General features: G+C 53.3%; 12 protein-coding genes across 12 annotated transcripts; 6 read left to right on the forward strand and 6 right to left on the reverse strand.

Annotated features, from left to right (window-relative positions):
- Window positions 1-729: 729 nt before the first annotated feature.
- CC84DRAFT_819007 (exocyst complex component Sec6) lies at window positions 730-3,600 on the reverse strand. The gene has a single exon (XM_018187532.1). It carries the CDS (start codon window positions 3,465-3,467, stop codon window positions 1,188-1,190), a length of 2,280 nt encoding a protein of 759 aa, XP_018035405.1. The 5' UTR covers window positions 3,468-3,600; the 3' UTR covers window positions 730-1,187.
- Window positions 3,601-3,666: 66 nt separating this feature from the next.
- On the forward strand, window positions 3,667-3,973 carry CC84DRAFT_1187913 (zf-CSL-domain-containing protein; the record flags this gene model as incomplete). The annotated part of the gene is made up of 2 exons (XM_018180963.1): window positions 3,667-3,861; window positions 3,914-3,973. 2 exons carry the CDS (start codon window positions 3,667-3,669, stop codon window positions 3,971-3,973), a joined length of 255 nt encoding a protein of 84 aa, XP_018035406.1.
- A 219-nt stretch (window positions 3,974-4,192) lies between these two features.
- CC84DRAFT_1121976 (Frataxin) lies at window positions 4,193-5,404 on the reverse strand. The gene is made up of 2 exons (XM_018175623.1): window positions 4,786-5,404; window positions 4,193-4,731 (listed from the first exon to the last, which is right to left on the reverse strand). The coding sequence occupies exons 1-2, from the start codon at window positions 5,137-5,139 to the stop codon at window positions 4,468-4,470; spliced, it is 618 nt and encodes a 205-aa protein (XP_018035407.1). The 5' UTR covers window positions 5,140-5,404; the 3' UTR covers window positions 4,193-4,467.
- Window positions 5,349-6,294, forward strand: CC84DRAFT_1196992 (AP-3 complex subunit sigma; the record flags this gene model as incomplete). Its single annotated transcript, XM_018181496.1, has 3 exons — window positions 5,349-5,417; window positions 5,465-5,547; window positions 5,596-6,294. 3 exons carry the CDS (start codon window positions 5,349-5,351, stop codon window positions 6,008-6,010), a joined length of 567 nt encoding a protein of 188 aa, XP_018035408.1. The 3' UTR covers window positions 6,011-6,294.
- A 192-nt stretch (window positions 6,295-6,486) lies between these two features.
- Window positions 6,487-6,921, reverse strand: CC84DRAFT_1218435 (uncharacterized protein; the record flags this gene model as incomplete). The annotated part of the gene is made up of 1 exon (XM_018182996.1): window positions 6,487-6,921. The coding sequence occupies one exon, from the start codon at window positions 6,919-6,921 to the stop codon at window positions 6,487-6,489; it is 435 nt and encodes a 144-aa protein (XP_018035409.1).
- Window positions 6,922-7,422: 501 nt separating this feature from the next.
- Window positions 7,423-8,325, reverse strand: CC84DRAFT_1092716 (HET-domain-containing protein; the record flags this gene model as incomplete). The annotated part of the gene is made up of 1 exon (XM_018174477.1): window positions 7,423-8,325. A coding segment is annotated over one exon (903 nt), but the record flags the coding sequence as incomplete, so codon positions are not given.
- Window positions 8,326-9,494: 1,169 nt separating this feature from the next.
- On the forward strand, window positions 9,495-11,781 carry CC84DRAFT_1165379 (uncharacterized protein). The gene is made up of 2 exons (XM_018178701.1): window positions 9,495-9,848; window positions 9,905-11,781. The coding sequence occupies exons 1-2, from the start codon at window positions 9,721-9,723 to the stop codon at window positions 11,616-11,618; spliced, it is 1,842 nt and encodes a 613-aa protein (XP_018035411.1). The 5' UTR covers window positions 9,495-9,720; the 3' UTR covers window positions 11,619-11,781.
- A 50-nt stretch (window positions 11,782-11,831) lies between these two features.
- CC84DRAFT_1092706 (uncharacterized protein) lies at window positions 11,832-13,225 on the reverse strand (the record flags this gene model as incomplete). The annotated part of the gene is made up of 2 exons (XM_018174476.1): window positions 11,832-12,546; window positions 12,597-13,225. Coding segments are annotated over 2 exons (1,344 nt in total), but the record flags the coding sequence as incomplete, so codon positions are not given.
- Window positions 13,226-14,019: 794 nt separating this feature from the next.
- CC84DRAFT_1165381 (uncharacterized protein) lies at window positions 14,020-16,159 on the forward strand. Its single transcript, XM_018178702.1, has 2 exons — window positions 14,020-14,439; window positions 14,486-16,159. Exons 1-2 carry the CDS (start codon window positions 14,409-14,411, stop codon window positions 15,802-15,804), a joined length of 1,350 nt encoding a protein of 449 aa, XP_018035413.1. The 5' UTR covers window positions 14,020-14,408; the 3' UTR covers window positions 15,805-16,159.
- Window positions 16,160-16,416: 257 nt separating this feature from the next.
- On the reverse strand, window positions 16,417-18,090 carry CC84DRAFT_1218439 (uncharacterized protein; the record flags this gene model as incomplete). Its single annotated transcript, XM_018182997.1, has 1 exon — window positions 16,417-18,090. One exon carries the CDS (start codon window positions 18,088-18,090, stop codon window positions 16,417-16,419), a length of 1,674 nt encoding a protein of 557 aa, XP_018035414.1.
- A 718-nt stretch (window positions 18,091-18,808) lies between these two features.
- CC84DRAFT_1177162 (uncharacterized protein) lies at window positions 18,809-19,333 on the forward strand (the record flags this gene model as incomplete). Its single annotated transcript, XM_018180270.1, has 2 exons — window positions 18,809-19,121; window positions 19,170-19,333. The coding sequence occupies 2 exons, from the start codon at window positions 18,809-18,811 to the stop codon at window positions 19,331-19,333; spliced, it is 477 nt and encodes a 158-aa protein (XP_018035415.1).
- A 2,065-nt stretch (window positions 19,334-21,398) lies between these two features.
- Window positions 21,399-22,896, forward strand: CC84DRAFT_1206558 (uncharacterized protein; the record flags this gene model as incomplete). The annotated part of the gene is made up of 5 exons (XM_018182037.1): window positions 21,399-21,513; window positions 21,597-21,668; window positions 21,744-22,031; window positions 22,185-22,324; window positions 22,357-22,896. Exons 1-5 carry the CDS (start codon window positions 21,468-21,470, stop codon window positions 22,894-22,896), a joined length of 1,086 nt encoding a protein of 361 aa, XP_018035416.1. The 5' UTR covers window positions 21,399-21,467.
- Between the last annotated feature and the right edge of the window lie 522 nt (window positions 22,897-23,418).

The raw sequence follows: 23,418 nt of genomic DNA on the forward strand, positions 1-23,418 counted from the left end.
GGATACAACCATCCCACACACCACGCAAGCAACTCATTTGCAGCCCGGTCGAGACGCGCTGTATTCCCCACCACTCAATCACCCGGATGCGCAGATAACGAATCAGGCGTGCTGCGATAGTGAAAATCACCGCTGGAGTGGCGATCGCCTGGTACCTTGCGCCGCACTGTCGTGCCGCAGTGGGAGTGTGATTGGCCGGAGCAGCCTCGCCGCAAGGGCACGGGAGCCGCAATGCATCTTGTGCAGGCGCTGTGCACGCAGCCTCGCCCATCTCCTCCCCGAAACCCCTACTCGGTGGGCCGCTCAACAACTTACCCCGGCGAGATTACACGGCAGACCCGCATGCGGCCCACCGCAGAGCGCGCATCACCCCTTGCACTAGACTGGAACCCCCTTAGCATCCACGTGACCGGTCCACCTCACCTGCTGTTTCGAAGCCTCGCATAGCGGTCGGAGAAATGAGCGACAGGGTCGCAATCCCACACAGATTACAGCACGGAGATAATGTCTTTGTTGGCACGGCAGGGCAAGCGGGCGTCCGGGGGCACGGCGGCCACCGCACCGCGTTGCTGTGTCGTCTGGATTAATGGAAATTGCTCACTTCTGCGCTGTGATATGTGCCGTACGATTCAGGCAGAAACGCCGCCCGCCAGCATCAAAGTCGAGAATGCATGTATCCTTCTAGCTCTCTCCTTTTCGCTGCTTCTGTTGATCAGTATTAATCTATGAAAGCGTGCTGGTGCTCCGCCTCGTTGACCCGTCGTTCAATGACGTTGGCGATGGAGCACACGCGGTTCAGAGTGGGAATTGGCGCAGGGACGTGCGGAAGTTTGTGCACGATCGCCGGAAGAGGCGCGTGTTTGAAACGACGAGTTCGACTTCGCTAATCTAACGAGCGGGTATGTCATTTTGTGCACGGTGAAACGAAACGCGAGGCCACCCTCCGCAAGATAATTCGTTGTTCCAGGAAACAGATCCAACCCCGATTAAATGACGTGTCGTGCGTGAAAGCGTAGTGTGGAACAACATCGAGCAGATTTTGGGAATGTTGATGCTGCTTTCAATATTGAAGATAGACTGCCAATGCCTTCTTGCCGCAACCGGATATACGAACGATGCCATCAGTGAACGCCTTCCAACGCCGAGCTCAAATGACAATTGAGAACTTCATACAATACTCCGGCACTCTATTTGACTTGTGACATGATTGTTTCGTACTGCTGCGCGGGATCAACCGTCATCTCCGCCGCCTTCGCTTTGACGGCGTTCAGCATGCTGCGCTCAAAATCGTCTCTAGCCCTGAGCACCGCCTCAACCCAGCCGATGTGCAAGTCTGGGTAACCGTTCTTGAATTGCTCGTACACAATCGGGATCCTGGCTTTGTCCTCGGAGAGCAACATCACGAACATTTGTATGACGCGCCACTTCTCCTTCACTTCTGGCCCACACTCATATCGACTAAAGAATTCAAATGCTGTGAAGCAATCGTCCTTGATCTTCTCGGTGAAGGGATCGGCGCGCCTGAATTTCGCGCCTTTGTTGCGGACCGCTGAGAGGTAGTGGATCAGCAACTGATCTGCAAGTGACATGACAAGTAGCTCAAAGATCGCTCGATGCACGGCATTCTCGTAATCGCTCATGTAATCTGCAAAGGTGATGACCATTTGCTCCATGTCTCTTGAGCTGTACCAGTCGGCTGTGAACATATTCTTGAGGGTGTCGCGGAAGTCGACGTAGAAAATCATCTGGCACCATGCTTGGATAAACTCAGTCGCGACATCGACGTAGCTGTCTTTTAGGCTGTTGATTTGCTCGGTCAGGGTTGGAGCGTAGGCGGGCGAGACGAGAGGAGTGATATCCCGCTCGAAGTTGCCCAAGAAAGACGTTTGAGATTCGTCAGATTCATCGATGCAGATGATCTGATCGTTTGCAATGGCAATAAGCCACTCCTGGAACTCGCTGGACCCTTCGGTTGAAGAGCTGGGTGAGGAGTATTTGGCTTTCTCGGCTACCACCAGCGACTGCCACATGCGCTGTCGAGAGGACAGAGCCCGGAACATGGACTCAATGACACCCTCAGCCACGTCTGTTCGGTCGCTGTTTTGTGCAATGGCGAGGTTCTGGCCCAGCATCGTCCACATATCTGCCAACGTCTTCGTCTGAAGGTAACCGTCCACATTCTGGCTGATGTCGCTTTGGTCTCGTTCTGCAAATTGTTTCTTCTCGGTGTTGGCGATGTTGGTCATCCATTCTTCGACTCTATCGATGATGATCTGCCGGTAGTTCCGCACCAGCTCAGGTACGCGATTGTCGACGACATGTGGCTGAAGGTCGTCTTCAGCGAAGCCCAGTTTCTGCATCTTGGCGTAGTATTTGTCGACCCAGTTGATGATGGCAAGGAGATACTGCGGGCCCAAGCCCTCGTCATCCGCGATCCCCAGTAGCCAGTCGTGCATGTTCTTGTGGTATATGTTACCATAGGTCTTGAAGATCTTCCACTTCTTGGGCATCAGGTTCACCATGCCTTGTTGCACCACGAAGAGGTTGTTGAAGTACCACTTAAAATACTTGTCCACCTTTTCGGGATCGTCCATGAACTTTTCATTCGACTGTTCGAAGTTTGTTTTGCATACAAATTCGATCGACTTGAGAAACTTCTCTTTGTAACCGCGCAGCTCGGTGGAGCCCGCAGCTATCGACTTGAAGCGCGAGGCCAGGTCCTTGTATTCGCGCTGGGCATCCTGCAATGCTTTGGCCTTCTTGTCCGACTTCTCTTCCTCTTCGATGATCAAGGCCAGCCTGACCACCATGCCTTCATTGCCGGACTGCACCAGCTCAATGAGATTCAAACAAGCTTCGCCAATATGCGCATCGAACCACTCAATGACCTCGTCCAAGCGTGTGAAGAGATCCTGGACGGTCCCACCGGATTCCAGTGTCAAGTTGTCAATCAGCTCAGTGGACGAGTCTTCGGAGGCTTTGATCTGTCGTATCGCATCGTCCCTGACTTCTCGCAGTTGCGTAAGACCGTAGTGGACCTCGAGCAGGTTAGGCTGGTTGGCGGGGTCTTGGTCGTCCTGGCCGAGCAGGTACTCGAGGTTCTCTATGCGCTGCTGGAAGGTGTCGATGTCGCGCTTCATCTTCTCGACCTGCTCAAAGTTCTTGTGCGTCTGGGCGACGAGGTTGATGTGGGGAAAGTCCTGGATCATGTTGTGCGACTCGGCGCACAGCTTGTCGATCTTCATCATCTCCTCCTTGATCAGGTTGACTGCGCGCTGGCCGTCGGTGATGCTGCTCATGCCGGCCTGCGTCACCTCGAGCTGCTCGCGCAGGCCGATGCGCAGCTGGCCATCGACGGCGGCCTTCTTGCGCGTGAACTCGGCCTTGAGGGCGGGGATCTTGTCGAGGTCCTCGGGGTGCCGGAGCAGCTCGGCGAGCTTGGCTGCCGCAGACTCGACATCGCTCATGGTTCTGCTGCGGGGTCGTGTCGTGGAGGAGTGCCCATAATCGGGCGCGTTGCGCTGCTCGAGGGGTGAGGTCGTCGCCGTCGCAGCTGCGGCGAGGGCCCGTGCTAGGCCGGAGGTGCGCCCTCTGCCGCTTTTTGTTCCACGCCCCGCAAACGCCACCCAGACTCACACTTTGCACACATCCGCACAGCCAGCCGCCATGGCCGACGAGGACGTCAACCTCTACGACGAGATCGAGATCGAGGACTGCTTCTATGACGAGACCCTCCAGATCTACCACCACCCGTGTCCCTGCGGCGACCGCTTCGAGATCTCGCTAGGCGACATGCGCGACGGCGAAGACATTGCGCGCTGCCCCAGCTGCAGCCTGATGATCCGGATAATATTCGATCCTGTATGTCTGCATTTTCGCGTGTTACAACCCTACTTGCTGATCGTGTGCCAAGTCGGATCTTCCACCAGAGCCCAAGGACGACGCTCCGCAGGCTGCTGCCATTACCGCTTGAGCGCGTGCGCAAAGATCCAGAACCTGCGACGACTGCATAATTTCGATACGATTCCACGATATACCCACATGCCTCGCGGATCGTTTGGCGGGCCACGTTGACGTGGCCAGTTTCCTTGGGCATATACTGGCGGTGCATGAAACGGCGTTTGGGAATGCGATTTGACCGATGGAGGTGGGAGCCTTTGGTACAGCAATAGACCAGCTTGCTACATGAAGCCGTGGGCCAGTCCGACCAGACACTGTGGGAGTCTTTGGTCCCCTGTTATCTCCCTGACGAGCAAGGCAATGCATATACTTCGAACCTGGTTCTGTATGCGAGAACATGGTGCTGTCGCATGAAAAGCGACAGTCCTCAACGCCAGATAGTTGTTGCACCATAATTAGAGTCGCCATGCTTGCGACTGGAGTAGCTTGGAAAATTGACGCTCCTGTTATAACAGACCATGCATACAAAACCCTTCATATTCCCACACTGTGCCATCCATGGAATAACTAGATCGGAGCACTGTCGTCCTTGCCCAGAGCAACGCCCAATTCCTGTCGGACGAGGTCGCTAAGAGATGTTCCGTCGCGCAGATAGATCCAGTCTCCCGCACCGCCTCCCTCCTTCTGATGCAATCCCTCACCCATTACCACCCAGTCGAATCGTTTCGGTCCGGACACGGGCGAGCTCCACCAGATCTGCTTGTTCGGCGGCTGCTTGTTGAGCACGTATTCGTGGCCGCGCGACTGGATCTTGACGTGCATTACGCCCGCCTTGCAGCAAACAATTAGTGTTACTCCGATGCTTGGGCTGTAGACAGAACATACCGAGTACTCCACATCATAATCGGGAGTCTCCTCCTGCTTCGCCTCCAGCTCACCCAGCAGCTCTTCCAGATACTCGTCGGCACGCTCGTGGAACTCGGAAGTGGAGATGTCCGTGGGCACGGTAGGGTGCTCGGAGTCCTCGCTCTGGGGCGGCGCTGGGTTCTCCGACTCGGGCATGATGCCCTTGAGCGTCATTGACGAGTGGAAGCCGCGAACCGCAGTGCTTGCGCCGCTGGCCCTGGCCACCGCGACGGGAGCTCTAGCGATGACGCCATTGGCGGACATCTGGGCGCGGAGAGGCGTGCGGACGGCCCGGCGGAGGGCGACCTGTCCGGCTCTTGATAGCGACTTCATAGCTGGCGATGTAGTGTACGGGATTTGGCAGTGTTCGTCGGTGGTGGGATATAGAACGGAAGTGGTCGGCGGGATGCTGGCGGCACCGCGAGGAGAGCTCGTTTCCACTTTGAGCTTGGGCCGCGACGCAGCGCGCTTCGCCAGCGATTTCCCCGCAGCTCCTCCGCAGACGTCCCGCCGTCGTGACGGACCCTACCGCGAGCCCAGCCATGATCAACGCCGTGCTGGTCTTCAACAATGCCGGCCAGCCCCGCTTGACCAAGTTCTACACGCAGCTGGTACGCGCCCTTCCTCGTGGACTAGGATTCATGCTCACCCTGCGCAGGAGACGAGCGTCCAGCAGCGGCTAATATCAGAGATATTCACCCTCGTCGCAAACCGCCCAAACTCAGCATGCAACTTCCTGCCGTACGTCCGACACACCCCCTCACACACTGCATGGCTAACACCCACCAGCCTCCCCCCTCTTCTCGCAAACAGCAGCAAGTCCTCCACCCCCACCACCCCGCACAACGACACGCCCTCCCTCGTCACCTACCGCCACTACGCAACCCTCTACTTCATCGTCATCTCCACCTCGACTGAATCGCCCCTTGCGCTGCTCGACCTCATCCAGGTCTTCGTCCAGGCGCTCGACGGCCTGTTCGAGAACGTCTGCGAGCTCGATCTCATCTTCAACTTTGAGACTCTGCATGCCGCGCTCGCAGAAATGATTGTGGGCGGAGTGGTGGTCGAGACACAGTTGGATAAGGTGATTGAGGGGGTGCGCAGCCAGGGGACGGTGGCGAAGAGGCCGGTGAATGAGGGCAAGGGCGGGATGGGGTTCGCGGGGTTTGGAAGGGGAGACGGGAATATTTGGGCGGGGAGGTGAGGTGCAGTAGTGCTGGGTTGTGCTCTGAATGTAGCTGGAAGAGCTTCGGAGTATGTCGAGAGAAGTCTACGGGGCAGGCAGTGGGACATGGGCATATGAAGAGCTCGCACCGCAAAGTCACGTTTGGAGAGCCTACGTGCGGTGAGTTGGACGAGGTGCTAGAGTATATAGAAGTGGAAGCCAAGCCAACTGACAAGCGGAAATGGCTATTTGGCGCATACATACGATACCATGATCATATGAATAATGCAAATAACAATCGACGGACGGTTGTACCTTACAAGTCCTCTAGTGCATATTGGTAACGTCTCGTGTAGATGCGAAAGTTGGTTATAGAACACCAGTCCAAAATGGCGTAGAACTGCTATTGACCAAGTCGCCCGAGAATCCACGGAGGAACAGTCATCTCGTGAAACCTGCAGCAAGTATGAAACTTCTGGCTACCGTCCATCTCGAACCAAAACAAGCTTATATGCTCAAACGATCGTGTACTCGCGCATGCCGAACTTTTCGAAATCCCGCCACTCTGCGTCCGATTCAGCATTGCGGACGAAATCGTGCCCGTATTCGTGGTTAGCCACATGTGCAATGTTGACCATCGCGTACGTCTGTCCATCACCAGGCTCCTCCACGATTGGCCGGAGCACGAACGGAAAATTGATGCCAAAGAGGCCGACGACAACATCGCCCGGTTGCACAGCCGTCAGCGGTTCCGGGTGATATAGTGCGCCTACGTCGCCTTCCTCGGTAACAAAAAGTATCCTCCCACGGACGCCTACGACGAACTGCCTAAGAACAGCCATGCACCCCTCACCCAGAGGCTCATCGAGATCCGCTAAACCCTGCCATAGTCTGTCAAAGATTATCATGTCTTCTTTGTCGTTCCACGTAAGATCAAATGCTTCGATCATGGCACTCCCTGGTATGCCTTGAGGTCTGAAAATCTCACGGTAGACGTTGTGTAAGCGTAAGGCCAGATCTCTGTAACACGTGAGGCTAGGCACAGGTGGCACGTGAAGCAGATCGGTGCTGGAATAGGTAACTGTGCCAGTGTGTAAGCCATAAGTATGCAGCCGCTTTAGGTCAGGAGAGAATCTTGAGCATTCTGGGAGGCCTTGTATCTGTTCAAGAGGTCCTGAAAGACGACTTTCGAAATCTTGAGTCTTCCTTAGGTTTCTCATCAAACCCCTAGGACTCAGTTTTGCAGATTTTTCAGTGAGATTGAATGCCCACGAAGGCAGGCCAACGCAAGCAATACGAGCCCGGTCGCCAGATCGTCCATGCAGTGGAAATTTTAGATATGGGAAGATCCCGCCCGTTTGGACGGCAATCCGAGAAATCTCCAGGAAAACTTGTTCTACGCTCTTGAAATAGTCGGGTACGATGGTATGTCGTATCAAAGACGTCGCACCAAATCCAAGAATTCCGTAAACTTTGTCACGAGGATCAGTCGCTTGTAGAGCAAAAGTCGCAGCTAACAGCTCCATCAGATCGTAATTCCGGTAGCTCATCATCTGTCTTATAGAAACAAATTTGTGTACTCTGTGACTTGGGAACACAAAGGCATCAAGACTCTTCCGCGGCCACGACGCACCCAATTCGTTGTTTTCCAACATGTTATACAGAACTCCAATGTAATACCCGAACTGGTCCCACTGAACGCTTCGTTGTCCAAGATGTAGAGTCGGGCTTTCTTTCGCAAGAGCCATTTCCTGCACTACCCAGGTACGTTCAAACCACGGTCTTAAACAAATACGTTTGAGTGCTCGTAGCAGAAGGATAGCCTCCCTGGTCGTCGCTGGAATTGTATTGCGTGTGATGTGATGTATGACGAAGTCATCGGTCGGAAGTCTTGCGCTTAGCCATATCATGACTCTCGTGGCCGAAGAGTAGATGCTCCTCATGAGCTGAACCTGCTGGTTTCGTTCTTCAATATCCTCTTGGTTGATACACAAAGCGTCTACCCAAAGTAGACGTCCGATCAAGTCATCGCGCAGACATCGCAAAGCAGAGTCGAGATTACGACCAATGGTCACACAGTGTCCATCCAGAATCGCTTCTCGACGGCACTTTTCGTAACCCCATACATATGAGAGAGCGTTGAATACCAACCCTCCTTTTTCGAGTTTATGGACGCGTAAGCGGATCCTCAAATCATCGTCGTATCTGCCTGGCGCAATTTGAATCAGTCGAATCTCTTTCAGCTCTGGGTCTAAAGGCGTGTAAATGGTTTCGCTCGTCGTGGTTTGCGACCGGGCATGACTCGCACGCAAGGGTTGATCTTTTCGCGGCCGTTTCTTCGTTAGTGGCGACATGTGTAAGAGGAACTATGATGGAAGGCGAAGCCGCAAGGCTGAGGTTCAGATGTTATGTCGCTTGCGAGGGTCACGTGTAGCAACCGAGAGAAGAGAACGTGATCGTACGCTGCGCCGCTGACCTGCATGGTCGAATACGGGACATAGTAGGTTATGTATCGCTGTGTGGTGTTTGACATCGAACACAAGAGATAGTAGACAACGATGATCAACTTGCATGCAGCGAGGCGTTTAGATTGAGTTGTAGGAGGGATGGATGAGACAGCCTAGTGTGGGACAGCATACACCGCTAGTGCGTGACGGCACTGCGGGAGAGCAAGGCCCTTACCAACACCGACCTTCGCGGAAGGCACCGTTCGACGACAGCGGAAAGCTCAATTCTAGAAATCAAAGCTTGTAGCTTTCGAAGAGCCTGATATCTCTATCTTTCGAGCTAGAGAGCTCAATGAGCAAATCGTATCCTGAATTCTTCATGACATAAGTGAATCCTCGGAAGAAGCGAGCAAGCGTCGACTTTGTGCTGTCTTTGGATTCCTTCGGCTTAACGAAGATAAAACTTTCACCTATCTGACGCGAATGCTACCTCATTCCGCACGCAATTTCCTCGTCTTAACATGGCCTCTCCTATACCCCAACCATCACCCCCAATTGGCCCGGCACTCGTTTCCCAGCGTAATCGCGCGACTACCAAAACGTGAATTGCACACCTGCACAACGCACAATTACCCTTCCCTCCCGAGCAGCGACTTCCCAGATAGCGCTTACCACGATCATCTCAATTCGCAACCAAAAATAACACAGGCACGCTACATGCGACTAAACGTCAAGTACTCTGGACGCACCAGTCGGAGCCGCTGACGAGTCTGGCGATAGAATAGCCCGGCTCAAGCACTACCACTCGCTTACCCGCACCTCCACAACGGTATCCTCTCGCTTCGGCTGCCCTCCGGCTCGCTTGTAAACTGGACACCTGCACCGCCACAATCTCGTCCAATCATATCTTTTGGCCGCATGGACCTGCTTCCGTACGGCATGCCGATTCGCGAGATGCGCATGCAAGTCGCGTGGCTAGTGAGGGGCAATCCACAGAAATGCCATGCTGCGCACGGATGAGAAGGGACCCTGATCAGCGCGATCAGCACTACGGCACCCCATTGTGGGAGAGGGCTGTGAGGCCTGCGGTGGCGGAAAGCAGTGTTGATCGCGTGGGAGTGGGTAGGCGACGTGCGTGTTTGGACATGGGTTTGTACTTGGAATATATGGCGGTGGCCACCTGCATTGCTGGGCCGGGCCATCGAGCGCTGTACTGCGAAATGGCTTCATAGCGATCAGAGCAAGTGAAGCGTCGAGCTCGTCATATCCTGTTTTTGTTTTCGTTGACAACACATTCGCTACATGCACTCGCTATTGAAGCAGGTGGTGGTGGGAAGCGCGGTCGTGGGAGGTGTGAAGGGCGCGCTGATTCCTAGGGTTACGCCTGCTCCCAGTGCTGAATTGTTGGCTGAGAGGCAAGATCCTGATGCGTAAGTCACTCTTATCCTACATCTTTCGAACGAAGAATAACTGACATCGCGACCAGTCTTTCGCTCGCTCAAGTCCTTCTTACCGCCGTTCCCGAATCGCTACGCCAGATCGCTGCTACTAATCTACCTGCTGCGTCGAGTATCCTTTGGGAGGAATTCCTTGACGACCAGAGGCCAGAGTGGTTTGAGGAGTTGCCGTGGGAGATTCAAAATTATTTGATACGAAAGTTCGGGCCTCAGACTGCGTGGCCGACTGAGGCGCCGATGAGTGGAGGGCTAAGTGGATCGGTTGGATTCACTGCAACGATGACGGCGTCAACGACGGATATGACGGCGGAGCCAAGTCAACCCACACGATCTCCAGAGACGAGTGAGGGCGCATCGCAGAGTGGCACTGGAGCGACGGAGAGTACAGAAGTGCCGGCATCCACAGCATCGAGCGATCGAATAAGTAAGTCAACTGCGTCTGCAACTTCGTTCGCGACCTCGTACACGAGTGCGTCGCGATCATCGGTGCCAGATTCAGCCGCCACGAAGTCGCACACAACCTCATCCTCGATAACACTAGCGAATCCATCCGAAACCTCCTCCGCATCACCTACAACCGAACCCGATGCTCCACCAGCGGTGAACAGTCATTTGTCGAAAGAACAGAAGGTTGGGCTCGGAGTAGGCATTCCATTTGGTCTCCTCGGCATCGCAGCTCTGTTCTTCGCATGCTGTGTGCTCTGTCGCCGTCGCAAGAAGAAACACGTGGAGGGCTCGATCCCGCCAGCATCTCCCGGCTTTATACCCCGATTCGCCTTCCAAGAGAGATCCCACGAGAACCTTGAACATCGCACATCGTTGATCCGCGAGGCGAATCGCTCGAGGCACGATCTCGGTGCAGCTTGGGACGACGAGGGTGTAGACCCGATCGAGAATATGCCAGGGCAGAATCCGTACGCCTGGAAAGACCTTGGAGCGTACAGCAATTCCAATGTTCCGGCCCGAGCACCGGCCGCCGCGAGGTCGACTTACACTGCGCTGGACAATGAAGTTCACGAGGACAACTACTCTAACGTCCCCGTCATGATGATGAACGACCCGAAGCCGATCATGGCGCCTGCGTTGTATCACACGCACTCTTCGAATCGAGCGAGAGGGAAACGAACAAGCTACACCAGCTTACACTCCGTAGCCGAAGTTTCCGAACCTGATGAGTTTGAGTCGCCGATCCTGGGACGAAATGTCCGGCCGCACCACAGCCCGGCGAGAAACTTGATGTCCGCGCCAGCGGTACCTGCGGATGCACAGATCAGACGGAAGCCAGTACCATTGAGTCCTCCTCTACCTCCCCTTCCAACCAGCCCTTCACCAGTCGCCACGAGCCCTGCGGCCCAAGCAGCTTCACATAAACTGCTGCGGCAGACAATGCCAGAGCATAGTGGAAGCAGCTCTAGCGGTCTGGCATTGACCACATCCAGCGGCCTGAGCAGCGCCTCCAGTCTTGCCGTGCATGCCGAAGCCACATCACCCATCTCACCTATTTCAGATCGTGCGCCGAGCAATCCCTTCCACTACGACTCGTATGTCGAGGACTACGGGCCAGAGTTCCAGTACGGGTACGTCGACGTTGACGACGGGCTCTACGGCGGAAACACCAGTCTCTCGCATTATCCTGAACCTCGAAGGAAGAACTCGAAGACGGAGTGGCCGCTGAGAAATATCGTGGGATCGCATCAGAGGCGGAGAAGCAGTCCGATATGGGAGCGCTTATCAGAGGAGTAAGAGTTGGTGAAAACGTTGTTTTGACGACCCTCATATGAGTTTTTTTTTTGTCAGTACACATGATACCACATGGCATTTGGGTTGGAGTCAGAGCGTGGGAGATACCACACGTTCCTTGTATTTGTTCCATACAGCATTCGAAGAAGACGGGCGTGCTTGGAAGCCCAGATCCACTAGCATTAAAGCTAGATAGTAATAAAATACATGAACGATTCAATCGGTCTTGAGAACAGCGTTGAGTAAGTTGCCGAGAACGCCACGTACGCTCTTTGGGTCCTCTTGGGCTGCCGTGAGCACGACAGCGGTACTCAATGCGAAAGTTAGATGCTCTTTCCACTGGTGCTCTGGAAGGTAGCGTCGCGGGAACCATGTCGCCGCTGCTCTCGGCAAGACGAAGAACAAAATCTCTAGCTGTTTCCGTGGCTGTTCCACTAGGATGCTGGCTCCGCATAGAAGACACCCTCCGAGCACGCACAATCCTGAATCCCACATCTGTGGTGTGACTGTCTTGAGGGTAAAAAGTTTCGGGCCGAGGCGAGTCCGTGAGAGGCACACGCCATAGTAGAAGAAGGCAATGAACGCCCCAAGAAATGCCGAGCTTCGCGTAGTGTCCACGAGGGCCTTGCTCACGACTGACCGGTTCAGCCCTACCAGTCGATCTCCCGTTCGACCGGTCCTCTTCACATGCCGAGCGAGGACGATGAACTGCAGGGGGGCGTACATCCGAGCTGCGAATACCCACCCCCTCCAGAATCGGATCAAGGCATGCTTTTCGCAACTCCTACCACATCCCATGTGAACAAGTTCGCACGGGATAGGTATTGTCTTCGCAGGATCGCCGAGCTCTTCGGCAAGTCCGTAGTCACGACACATAGAGCCTAGTAGAGAGGCCATGCCCGTATCTTTGCCATAGATCCATGTACCGTATCTAGGCAGTCAGTATAATTCCGCCACCAAAAGCGAAATCATGGAACTTACCGTGCATGGCGCAACGCGAGCAGAAGACGGTGGTCAAGATTAGCGGCTGCAGAAATCCATCTGTTGTAAGTCTGAGGAAGGCGACTAGGACTGTAGAACCAAGCATGCATAACAGTGGCAGCGGAGAAGCAAAACAAGACAGTAGGTGTGCTACGTGAAACAACTTGCCCAGCTCTGCTCGAGGGCAGTCTGTTGCACGCTTGACTGATCAGCACATCACCAGCTCGGATAGCTGCAAAAAGCGTCAAATCCATGGTCTTGCCCGCAAGATCCATTCGGGACAACGACTTCGCATTGAGTGTGGCATCATCTACTTCTCTCAAGCCGCTCTCGGGAGGCTCGTCGAACGGACTAGGATTGACAATGTCCAGATGGCTGAGAGGAGTGGTCTGAGCCGGGGTGACAGAGCCATTATGAGGCCGACTGTTGAGCAAGCTGAAGGCTGCAGACGCCGAGATGAGTGCAGCACTGAAGTTGACGAACAGTCTGATATATCTGCCACCAAGTCCACGCAAGCCGCCGATCTGGCAAGCAAGTGTTCTGAGAGGCAATTGCAACAGAGTCGAGCCACCAATAAGGGTAGCGCAGAATGCGGGAAACCGATTAAGCGACAATGCCCGACGCAGGGTGCTTACAATCTACGCAATATGCATTGGCGGCATGTACAGCAAAGTCAAGGAAATATTGATCGTACCTGGAGCCATGCTGCTCGGAAGGTCAGCTTCCTCTTCGCCAAGAGCAAAAGCAACTGTACAAGGCGAGGTCCGGTGGAGGAGAGTAAACCAAGCAGGTAGGCGGTAGCAAGCCTACAATACGACGTGTCAGCTTGTACCCATGATGGGCTGGTCACGCGACTCACGGTTTCGCAAGATGGATACGCTTCAGGGATCTGCCTCCTGCATGTTTCGTCATGGCGCAGGAAGGATGTTACAGGCCAGCGATGCGACCATTGTTGTACCTGCCAGGGAAGGGCAGGAGTGGCCGTGGGGAGATGACAGAGGACTTGGACCTCGGCACGCTAACGGCGTTTCGAACCTGTGTTTGGCGGGGGAGTTCAGCTACCCCGGATTTGATGCGTTGCGGGCGCAGAGTGGGAATTAGGTTCATGCGTGGCTGGGAACCTGATCATCAGGACGGAGCAGCTGCCCCTTTGGAACGCGCGCAACGCACGCCGGGAGCCGCTTGGCAGCGCAGATAGGGGCGCGGTCGGAGTGAAAAGGACGCGCAGGGACCGGAGGCGACGCGACTAGAACGAGCAAGACGACCAGACGGCAGGCAGCGAGGCTCTGCGCAGGGAATTGAAACAGAGGTCGAATTAGACGTGTGGAGTGAATGGAACCGGGCTTGGCAGTGACGCACGGCAAGCGCGACCGAAGCCAAGCGTGTCCAACGGCTCGGGCCTTGCATGTGATTATCTGTGGGAGCTCAACAAGAAGAAAGTACGTTTGCGGTGCGCGCAGTCGCCCTCTCGACAAGCAGACGGATTACACGTCGATAGCAGCCGCTCCACGGCGACCCAACGCTGACCCGACCCGGACCCGAGCCGCATTCCTCGCGCGCAGCCCGCCACACCCGCTTTTACACCTCGTCGCCCACGCCCACGCCCGCGGCTGCGCTCTCACCACATACCGCATCCCTCGACACGCGGACCCGTCTCCCCAACCCTGTCTCTGGCGACGCGCCAGACCATGTTGAAGGCCGCCTCGAGTCTCTGCGACGGCGTTCCCGTTCCGTGACAAGCTGGAGACCATAGGCGTGCGGCCGTCCGGCGGGCTGGTGGGAGCTGCGAACAGGACCCAATCGCGCGCAGCCATGGACGAGAAGGACCCGTCGCCCTTCGGCTGTATGTGCTCGCTGCCGCCGCCAGATGCCCCCTCTAACCCTGGCAGATACTTTTTCAGCCGACTTCTTCGGCAACGCGGCCGGCGAGTTCGACAATGGCGGTGCCTCGCTGCTGAGCGACATGGAGGCCCAGCAGCTCGACAGCTTCTTCTCGCACGCGAACCCCTTCGGATCCGACGCGGCTCCATCAGCCTTCGCCTTCCCCTCTGACGCGCCCGACCTGCTCGATAATTTCTCTGGCTGGTCTGCAGTGCCGCCAGCAACCATCCACAACATCTCCACCACAATACCCGATCAGGCTCTGCTCCATGGCTTCCACGCCGAGCAGAGCTTCACACCCACGCAGCAGACAAACCATTTCGCCAGCACCGCAGACGATCTGCAGGCTGCGTCGACCCTGTACGCTCAAGCGCACATACCTCCGTCTCTGCCTACGTACCAGCACCAGCCCAATGGCCGGTCTCACAGCTTCCACGGCGCTCCTTCGACAGGCGTCCATACCAATGGCTACGGGTCTCATGCTGGCCTGTCCCACGGCCTGCCTCTTGTCCCTACCCCAGCCACATCTAATGGTTTGGTGCACGAACAACTGGCTGCCCTACTGCCTCATCACGATGTGCCGGGATCTGTTGACAACACGCTCACGGCGCAGCTCGCCGACAGCACAGCACGCGCGGCCCACGAAGCCGAACTACGAGAGCGCCAACGACCTTCCCTGAAAAGAGCATATACATATGGCACTGACAGCTCGTTTAACGAGTCTGGGTTCCAACCATCATCAAAACATGAGAGCGAGGAGGTAGTGACAAAACGTTTGATCAGAGAGCTGCATCATGCGCAGCCGCTGGCCAGACCCACCTCTGGTACCAATGGTACCATCCTGCAATCACCTACCGGCCATATCCACCAACCACCTTTCGCCGGCGACTCGGAGAGCAATGAGGACGGTGTGTCGGACGAATCATCTGCAGACGATGACGAGGAGAAGCGAATGAAGAAGCGACGGAAACGGCCACTCCTTGCGACAAACGGAAAGCGCAAAAGTGTGTCAGGGGGCTTATCGAGCAAGAACCGTAAGATGTCAGTTGACGATCGAGTCAGGAAGCCCAGACGGAAATCCATGGCCAGTGCAAAACCTCAGCGCGAGAATCTGAGTGAGGAACAGAAGCGCAGCAATCACATTTTGTCAGAACAGAAACGACGAAATCTCATCAAACGCGGGTTTGATGACCTACACGATCTGGTACCTGAGATTCGAAATGGAGGTCTGAGCAAGTCCGGCGTTCTTACCGAGGCGGCCAATTTCTTGCAGCAACTCATTGATGATAATAAGCGGTATTCCGCGCTACTTGGAGCGGACGGATGAGCGGAGGAGCTTGAGACTGCCATGCATCGCCTAATCTACCACTCGCTGTATTAGCTCGCGCGTTGGGTGTGTCCCAGCCAAGCTGTCCCTTGCTGGTCCCTCCGCACGGCACGGCGTTCCTGCCAAAAGCGAGCGCTGGGAGCATTCCCGCGCCGCAATCCCGGCTTCGGCTACATTGTTGCTAAAGCGTTGGCGTTGAAGTTATGTTGGGGCCAAGGAATGCTGTAAAACTCAGCATCCGGAGCACCACGAGGTGCTGTACATGTTAAACGATACCCCCCGATGAGGCATGCATACTGGAGGACAAATAGACTGTCGGGGTAGTGGTGATATCGATAGGTGCAACTGTGTATGGAAAAGTAATGTTTTGTCTTATTGATATTGTGTCTTGTGTATCAGCACGCCGTGTGATCGCTCGTGGGCATACTCCGTCAGTCACTAATGTAAGCCGTGCATTATGTAGCCGGCATTAAGGTACATCGATTCGTAAGTTATCCTGGGATATACAAACGAAACAGGATTGCTAACGCTTTCACAATATGGGCAGGCTCAGAGGTTTGCAGTATTTGACATCTGGCGTGACGAGTCCTCACCGACCCCTTTGCATGCTACTCAAGACCATTCCCACTCAATTTCCAGCATTTCCCTCGTCATGCTGCCTCTATACTCGGGCCAGAATGCCACATCCATGTCATCACTGTAGCACCCAGCCAGTTCCCAGAACCACATATTGCCGGTACTCAAATTCGCCAGCGTCGACTGCAGGCCATCATTAATTTGAATATTTGCAAATTCATACGCTGGTTTCTCTAATGCGACCATCTCGTCCCCATGGAAGTAGTGGTGGATAGTTGCGAGCGGGACGGAGGGATTGGCGCTGGTGCCGGAGAGGAGGTCATCGAGGGCGGCGTTGTCGAGGAAGACGAAGGTGTCGGGAGGGTCGGCGATGGCGTGGTAGGCTGGTGTGTCGAAGAATTCGAGGAGGGGGTCTAGGCGCTTGCTGGAGAGTGTGGAAGGGTCGTCGCTTGTGTCTTCTTCTTGCTCGATTCTCGCTTCTCGGGGGAGGATGTTGAGCTCTAGAAACTGTAGGACATTCCCACTCTCTGTAACCAATATATCTTGCAATGCGCGAAGCTCTTCCGGGGCTACGGGGCAGAGGATATAGACCAAATATTCGGGGGACAGCGCACCGGTTGCGCAAATTGCAACCCCTGGCTTTGCGATGAAGCTGCTGCGATAACGCATAACAGGGCTGTTCCAATTGATGACGGGAGCAGGTGTAATTTTGTTGAAGTGATGTTTGCTACCGTAGAACAAAGGGTAGTTTACTACAACATCATTGACACCACCGCACTTTGGTGGGTTCCAAATCAGCGGCCAGAGCGCTCTCACTTGCTCTGCTTCCTCAGCATGTAGATAGATGTGCTTGTAGCGCATCAGCTCCAGACTGGATTCCCGAGTCCCATCATTGACACCCTCAGATGCAGATTCGCAGGCCACGACCACAACAGGTGCACGCTGTGGTCCTGATAAGTGCGTAGCGTCAATGAACATGACGAACGTCTGACCACGGGTGATTGGGTCCTCGGGCTTTACACACTGGAATATGTTGTACGTCTCAGCTTGCGATGCAGGGGTCTCGCGAGGCCAGTTATAAATGGTGATTTCGTCGGTGGTATCTCCCATATCCTGCCTAAGGATGATAATCTCCTCGTCCGTCAATTGGATCAATGAGAACAGCATGATCTTGTCCTCCTGTAGTTTCGTATCGCTCGGGATATGTGATGGCAGAATATATTCAGCGGTATCACCTTCGACCGCTGGCTCCGGCTCTTGCATTGGGAAGGGAATCCTGGTCCACGGACGCTCATTGAATGCTTCTGCAATCGTGTACTTGTAAAGATGATCCTTTAGGAGAACTTCGATTGCGTCCCGGCGAGCCGCACGGCCAAGTTCCGGCTCTTTCTCATTAACACAATGCAATACTAACAAGCTCCCATCTTCAAGACTTTGCGTGTCAATGCCAAGGAGGTGGCCTTCGCCCATGTCGAAGCCGCGAGCTGTGTCAAAAACGTCGGCTAGAGATCCAGTATAGTTCCGCAGCCAGGGTACACCGACAACCTGTTTTTTCTTCAATTCTGGATTTTCTTCCCCAACTTGGTCGACAACTTTATTGAGCGCCGACTCAGTGCTTTCTCTTTGCTCTTTGTCGGCATGAATAAACCAGAAGAGCGGGATCGTGGTGGATCCGTGAGATCGGAGTTTCGTTGTTCGAAATTTGGTCATAGTAGGAATTTGGTACACGACTCTTGGGGGGATTTTGATGAAGTGACGAATTTACACTGGTTGCCGGGGTTTTGTACAATGCGGATCCTTCCCGCTTAGGGATTTGTTTTAGGCTGCCTTAGGTTGGTGCCTGTTTGGCCGAGCACGATTGGAGCGCGACGCGACGCGTCCAAGGTCGGCTATAGCAGAGTATGAATCACATTGTCATAATCGGTTGCATAGCATGGAAACAATAGAGTCGTAAGGATGATGTGGATTGCTCAAGCTGGCAGGTAGGATTGGAGGTGGGATGCCTTAGGCGTAGCGACATCACCTACATTCTGTCCACACCGTCATGAAAAAGTGCACATCTCCAGAACAACATCTGCCTCGTTCACCCATCCGTCACCGTTCCTGAGGAGCAATCCACAACAGCTGCGGCAGTTGCACTCGACACTACCTGTTTGACCAATGGCCGTTGTCAATGGACAAATAAATGATTGTATGCAAAATACCACCGTAGAAAACACTTCTAACCCTTGAACGAGCGTCGATGGCCACAGCGGTATAGCGTTCTCCACCAACAACTGGAGCAAGAGAAACAATATGTAGCATTGGCCAGACAGCTTGCGGACTAGATACATATGGAGAAGGATACTAGCATGGTCATTTTGGCCTCCCAAAGAATGAATTCGAACATCTGCGAAGACTTCGGCTGCTTGCTGAACGACATACATACATGGTCAACCAAACTCTCTTGCGACACGGAGCGCAAGCCGGACTTCAAGCCGGAAGATATCGTCAATTATCAGCAGGTTGTCCCTCATGCACTAAGACTGCTAAAGTTGTGTCTTTCGTGGATCAGTATCGAAACGAACAAAGTCTGGATGAGAGATCTCGCACGAAGTTTGACATGATGCGCAAGCGACATTTCATTCGGGGTTGGGCGTCGTTCATAATGTTCGAAAGATGTTTTTGGCCACCAAATAGCTGGCTTCGCACCGCAGACTCTGATGCGGTTCATCACATTGAACGAGTCCTTTCTGAGACAGGTCAGTGCGCACTAAGCCAGATCATCGAATGAAATTGACACTTAATAGAGATTGAGCGCCACCATGGTGTGCAGACTCGCGCAACTCACGATTGGAGAGCTCTGACTGCGTACCTGCTTTCAGAAGCAACCCCTCAAGATATACAGGACAAGTCTATGGGTGCAATAGCCAGCAAAGCTGCGAGTGAAGTCATCAGTCTCTTACATCCTTAGGCCAAACCCCCACAAACCGAAGAGCTTGAGTAAAAGCTTGCCGACATTTATCGAGCCGCATTTGATCTATCTTGTCGCCTACGACAGCAACGAGCTCATTGGGAGCCAATTTTCCCAACCAAAGATCGGAGCGCAGATTACGTTACGACAGGCACAGCATGGACGACATCAACAACAGGAACAGTGAATCTAGGTCTTTGAATAGAAAGATTGAGACCATGATCGAGCCAGCTTTGAGTAAGAGAGGAACGATGGCTGGCACCAAGTTCGAAGCTGGAGCCCACTTTACAATGGAAGCGAAGGTCTGCCTAGCTGCTTGAGCACTTGCTGGAACAAAATTATTCTTTTCAAATAGTCATTGCCAATGGAAATCGTCTACCTTCAGTGCTCTTGATCAGTCAAGTGTAGTACTTGCCTGATATATTGCGTCAGATACAAAAGTTAGCACATACGACCATAGGACACTGAGAACTAGGCTTCCCGTCCGCTCAGCCATATATAAGCAGTGTACCGGCGAATTAGTATTGCGGTCCGTGAGGACGCGAGAATCCTCGCTGTTGTATGTTTTTACAGGTTTTTTTTGTCGGTGCGGGTCTGCCGGGGTGGGTCCCTCCTATAGACTAGCACATCATTGCTGTGAACTTCATCGTCGATCACTGTCTAATCCGCTACGCCAGTACTATATAGTATGGACATAGATCGTGAGAAATAACATTTCTTCACTGCCATAAGGTCTAGAAATGCCACGACATTACTCTGAACGGGAACAATTTTTTTCAATGGTAGAAAAGAGGTAGATTTGCAATTAATTAAAAATTATACGATAAGATTGCGATGCGAAACCGCAAAGCGTACAAAATCGTAAGAAGCAGAGTGGTATCTTGCGTTTCAAAAGCACTTTTAGGTCGTCTCATTCCGCATCTTTGCTCTCCTCGAGTCCCCTCGCCCAAGGATTTGCTCGACCAGTCATCGCCGAAACGGCATCTTCAGGTATGCGTGAAGCTCAAGTCGATATATCATCCTCGTTCCATCTAGATCCTGGTGTTTCCCTGACCGAAGTGCTCAGGGCGGGGAATACCGTGTCCGGCCGCGTAGTAACTGGCGTATGCGGCGTTGACGCTGTGGTGGTGCTCGGCAACGCGGTGCTTAAGGTCCTTCCAGAGCTTCTTCATCTTGCTGTTGGAGTGCTCGGCGTGGACTGGCGATGAAGGTCGAGTCTGATCCGGAGTGTTGATGGCAGACGACATCGGGGTAGAAGTAGCCGAAGACATGATGCTTGATGAAGAAAATCCGGAGTCGCTTAACTAAGTTTGATGTTTGTGAAAGCGAGTAGAAGTTGCTTGTAGCGAAATGTTGTAGATGGATGGTTGTTGGTAGTGAAGGTGTTTTGCTGTGCTGATGATGGCTTCACGGCACGAAACACGATGGTTTTATACACATTGTGTAAAATAGAGTTTTCTTTTGACTTCGCCTAGAATTCTCCCCTGATGCATCATCAGAACGTGCAACACGTCTGATGAGGCTCGCCATTGCATCGTGACATTGGCGTGGCGCTCTCACATGCCGCTCGACCAATCATGCTAAGCCGACGAAAGCCGCCCCTGGTATCAAAATCTTACTTGAGCGACTTGGCGTTTCTTTCGCGCGCACGAGAATAGGGCTGCACCTATAGGAGTTCGATGTTGCAGGCTCGGTATTGTATTGCGTATCGGAGTAGATGAGGCTTTTTGACTCGGAATCCGAATCTGTTTCGTTGGCTGACTAGAATTTCTGCTGCAGTGGAGCCAATGGAAAAACTCTGAGCAGGCTCAGTCGTCAGGACCTTGAAATAGGTGACACTGACACATAGTAATCCGTTAACGGCATCGTGGTTGTCACAGAGCAAGATGTCTGTACGATCGAGTGGATGGCACGACTTGTCAGAGAATGCAACGTGAAGCTTTGAAAACCTGGTTTGCCGATCCAACGGGTATGTCCGCTGATCGTGACATGGAAGAACCATGTTCTAGAGCTCGTCGTTTCTTCAAGGTATTTCAAGTAGTGCCACCTCTTCACCCTTCGGTATGTTCGCATCGTCTGTCTCTCCCAACACAAATCTATCCAACGTCAGCGAGGCGGATCTTCCGCTTTCGATATGAATGGCTTCGGCACACAATTTGCGGGTTGTGTCTACGTTAAGAGTGAGCTGTATTCGTGTTCGTTATGTCAGCGGTGGTTGCCAGAAAAAATTCGATGAATAATCGTAACGCTGTAACTTGTGTAGTACCACGTGGAGCTGCTGGAAGTCCATCAAGACACAGAATGCCTATGACGCCCTTCGTCGACGTAGGTTCAAGTATCGCTGGTTCCATACCCTTAGTATCGCCACTATGAACATGTGTATTAATATTGTGGCTGCATATCTGCATAGTGACTCCTTGTCGGTCGTCATTCACAGTCGTGAATACTTGTGACCACGAGCTCCCACTTGTCACCACATCTGTAGTCCTTGCAACGGCGCTTACCTCGATGGGCGTGCGCGTGGTGAAAGCGCAGACTACCCCAGCTTCCGGAAGCGCAATTGCTGTCGAGCCTTCCGCTGTAGTACCCTCGAATCATCCGGTTGCAGCATCATCTGATGGTTCCAATGGAACAGCAGCAGCGGCAAATTCGTCAAGGTACACCGAGTCGGACGTCCCTACCGGAACTCCACTTCCAGGTAAGTATGCAGGCAGGTCCATTAATGTCCGCCTGTTGGATTCATGAATGGCCCGAACGGAATGTTCGTTGATCAAGACGAACTCTATCATCCGTATTATCAGTGTAAGCTTATTCATTCAATTGGGTAAGCATCAAAATCACAGTGCGGCAGATAACCCTACCGAGGTTTCAGGGAACGTACATTTGGGCCACGCGACAAGTGAAGATCTATACACTTGGGTGAATCAACCGATTGCCTTATTCCCAGGTGCTTCGGGCGAAGGAATCTTCAGCGGGTCGGCCGTTATTGACGTCAGCAACACATCTGGCTTCTTCCAAATCAGACAAATGGCGTAGTGGCCATTTATACTCTGAACACAGCAGAAAAACAAATACAAGAAATCGGGTGCTCATACGACAACGGATATTCCTTCATCAAGTATTCTGGCAATCCAGTCATGGATAGCAATACTACACAGTTCCGCGATCCAAAGATCATTTGGTATGCGCCGACGGATACTTCGAAGCCAACACCTAACATCGGGGACGCGTCATCCCTGTCGGGTACCCTGAAGTTCACCTTCCTGTCATCCGGAACTGGCGAATACGTGTCAAGAGGCACTTTCATCTTTTCCGGCGATGTCTGGCTCGACCGAGGCCACACCGGAGCCCTGTCCGACAATCCTTACTTCACGGATAAATCCTATCGGACAGCATTGTACGACCCTGCGAGCGGCTCGTGGAATATTTTCGGAATCATTGACAGGAGCATCCTCGGAATCGTCGTGAATGGAGGTGTGCCCGTGGCAACCAGCGTCTTCTTCCTGATAAAACCGCTGGAATCTTATGATCCTGAAAGTAGAGAGAGTGAACGTCGCCGTTAGTGTAAGCGTATAGAGGTCAAGGGCCACATGGCTCGATCAAGCCCAGGCAAATAGTAGTGCGTTCGGAAATGCCATGAAGGCAGCAAACAGCACTAACAGTACGGGTTCCGCACCAGCCTCGATAGAAGCTTTGAGATTTTTCTAGAAAATTATATTCTCTGTTCGAGATTGGTCACATTAGAATTGCATACATGATTAAACATGACTTCTTACTCGATACTGTTGATAGCTGCTTCATGAGTATATATAACTGTATTTGCTTCTCAAAACTCGCAGTCGTACAATAGAATGTCTTGTATACCAAATCACACAACCTATGCGATTACTGCGAAGTAGCCAGGTCCTCGTAGCAGACATCTGACTCTTACCTGCGTCGAGACTCGAAAGAACTTCTTGATCTTCGCACGCCCTTCTTCTTATTCTTCCTCTTGCCACCGTTGTACAGTATCAAAGTGACTGCAGCATACTCCGGTTTGATGGTCGTGCAGATCTTATACATGAGCCACATATCGAACGAAGGCG

The sequence above is a fragment of the Paraphaeosphaeria sporulosa genome, assembly GCF_001642045.1.
Source record: "Paraphaeosphaeria sporulosa strain AP3s5-JAC2a unplaced genomic scaffold CC84scaffold_6, whole genome shotgun sequence".
Lineage (NCBI taxonomy): Eukaryota > Fungi > Ascomycota > Dothideomycetes > Pleosporales > Didymosphaeriaceae > Paraphaeosphaeria > Paraphaeosphaeria sporulosa.

Bases quoted from the DNA above. Each gene is read 5' to 3' on its own strand.
- CC84DRAFT_819007 (XM_018187532.1), bottom strand. From the start codon at position 3,467: ATGAGCGATGTCGAGTCTGCGGCAGCCAAGCTCGCCGAGCTGCTCCGG.
- CC84DRAFT_1165381 (XM_018178702.1), top strand. From the start codon at position 14,409: ATGGACGAGAAGGACCCGTCGCCCTTCGGCT. The intron at 14,440-14,485 runs GTATGTGCTCGC...TAACCCTGGCAG, and splicing joins GGACCCGTCGCCCTTCGGCT to ATACTTTTTCAGCCGACTTC.
- CC84DRAFT_1165379 (XM_018178701.1), top strand. From the start codon at position 9,721: ATGCACTCGCTATTGAAGCAGGTGGTGGTGGGAAGCGCGGTCGTGGGA. The intron at 9,849-9,904 runs GTAAGTCACTCT...CATCGCGACCAG, and splicing joins GAGAGGCAAGATCCTGATGC to TCTTTCGCTCGCTCAAGTCC.
- CC84DRAFT_1121976 (XM_018175623.1), bottom strand. From the start codon at position 5,139: ATGAAGTCGCTATCAAGAGCCGGACAGGTCGCCCTCCGCCGGGCCGTC. The intron at 4,732-4,785 runs GTATGTTCTGTC...GTTTGCTGCAAG, and splicing joins ATTATGATGTGGAGTACTCG to GCGGGCGTAATGCACGTCAA.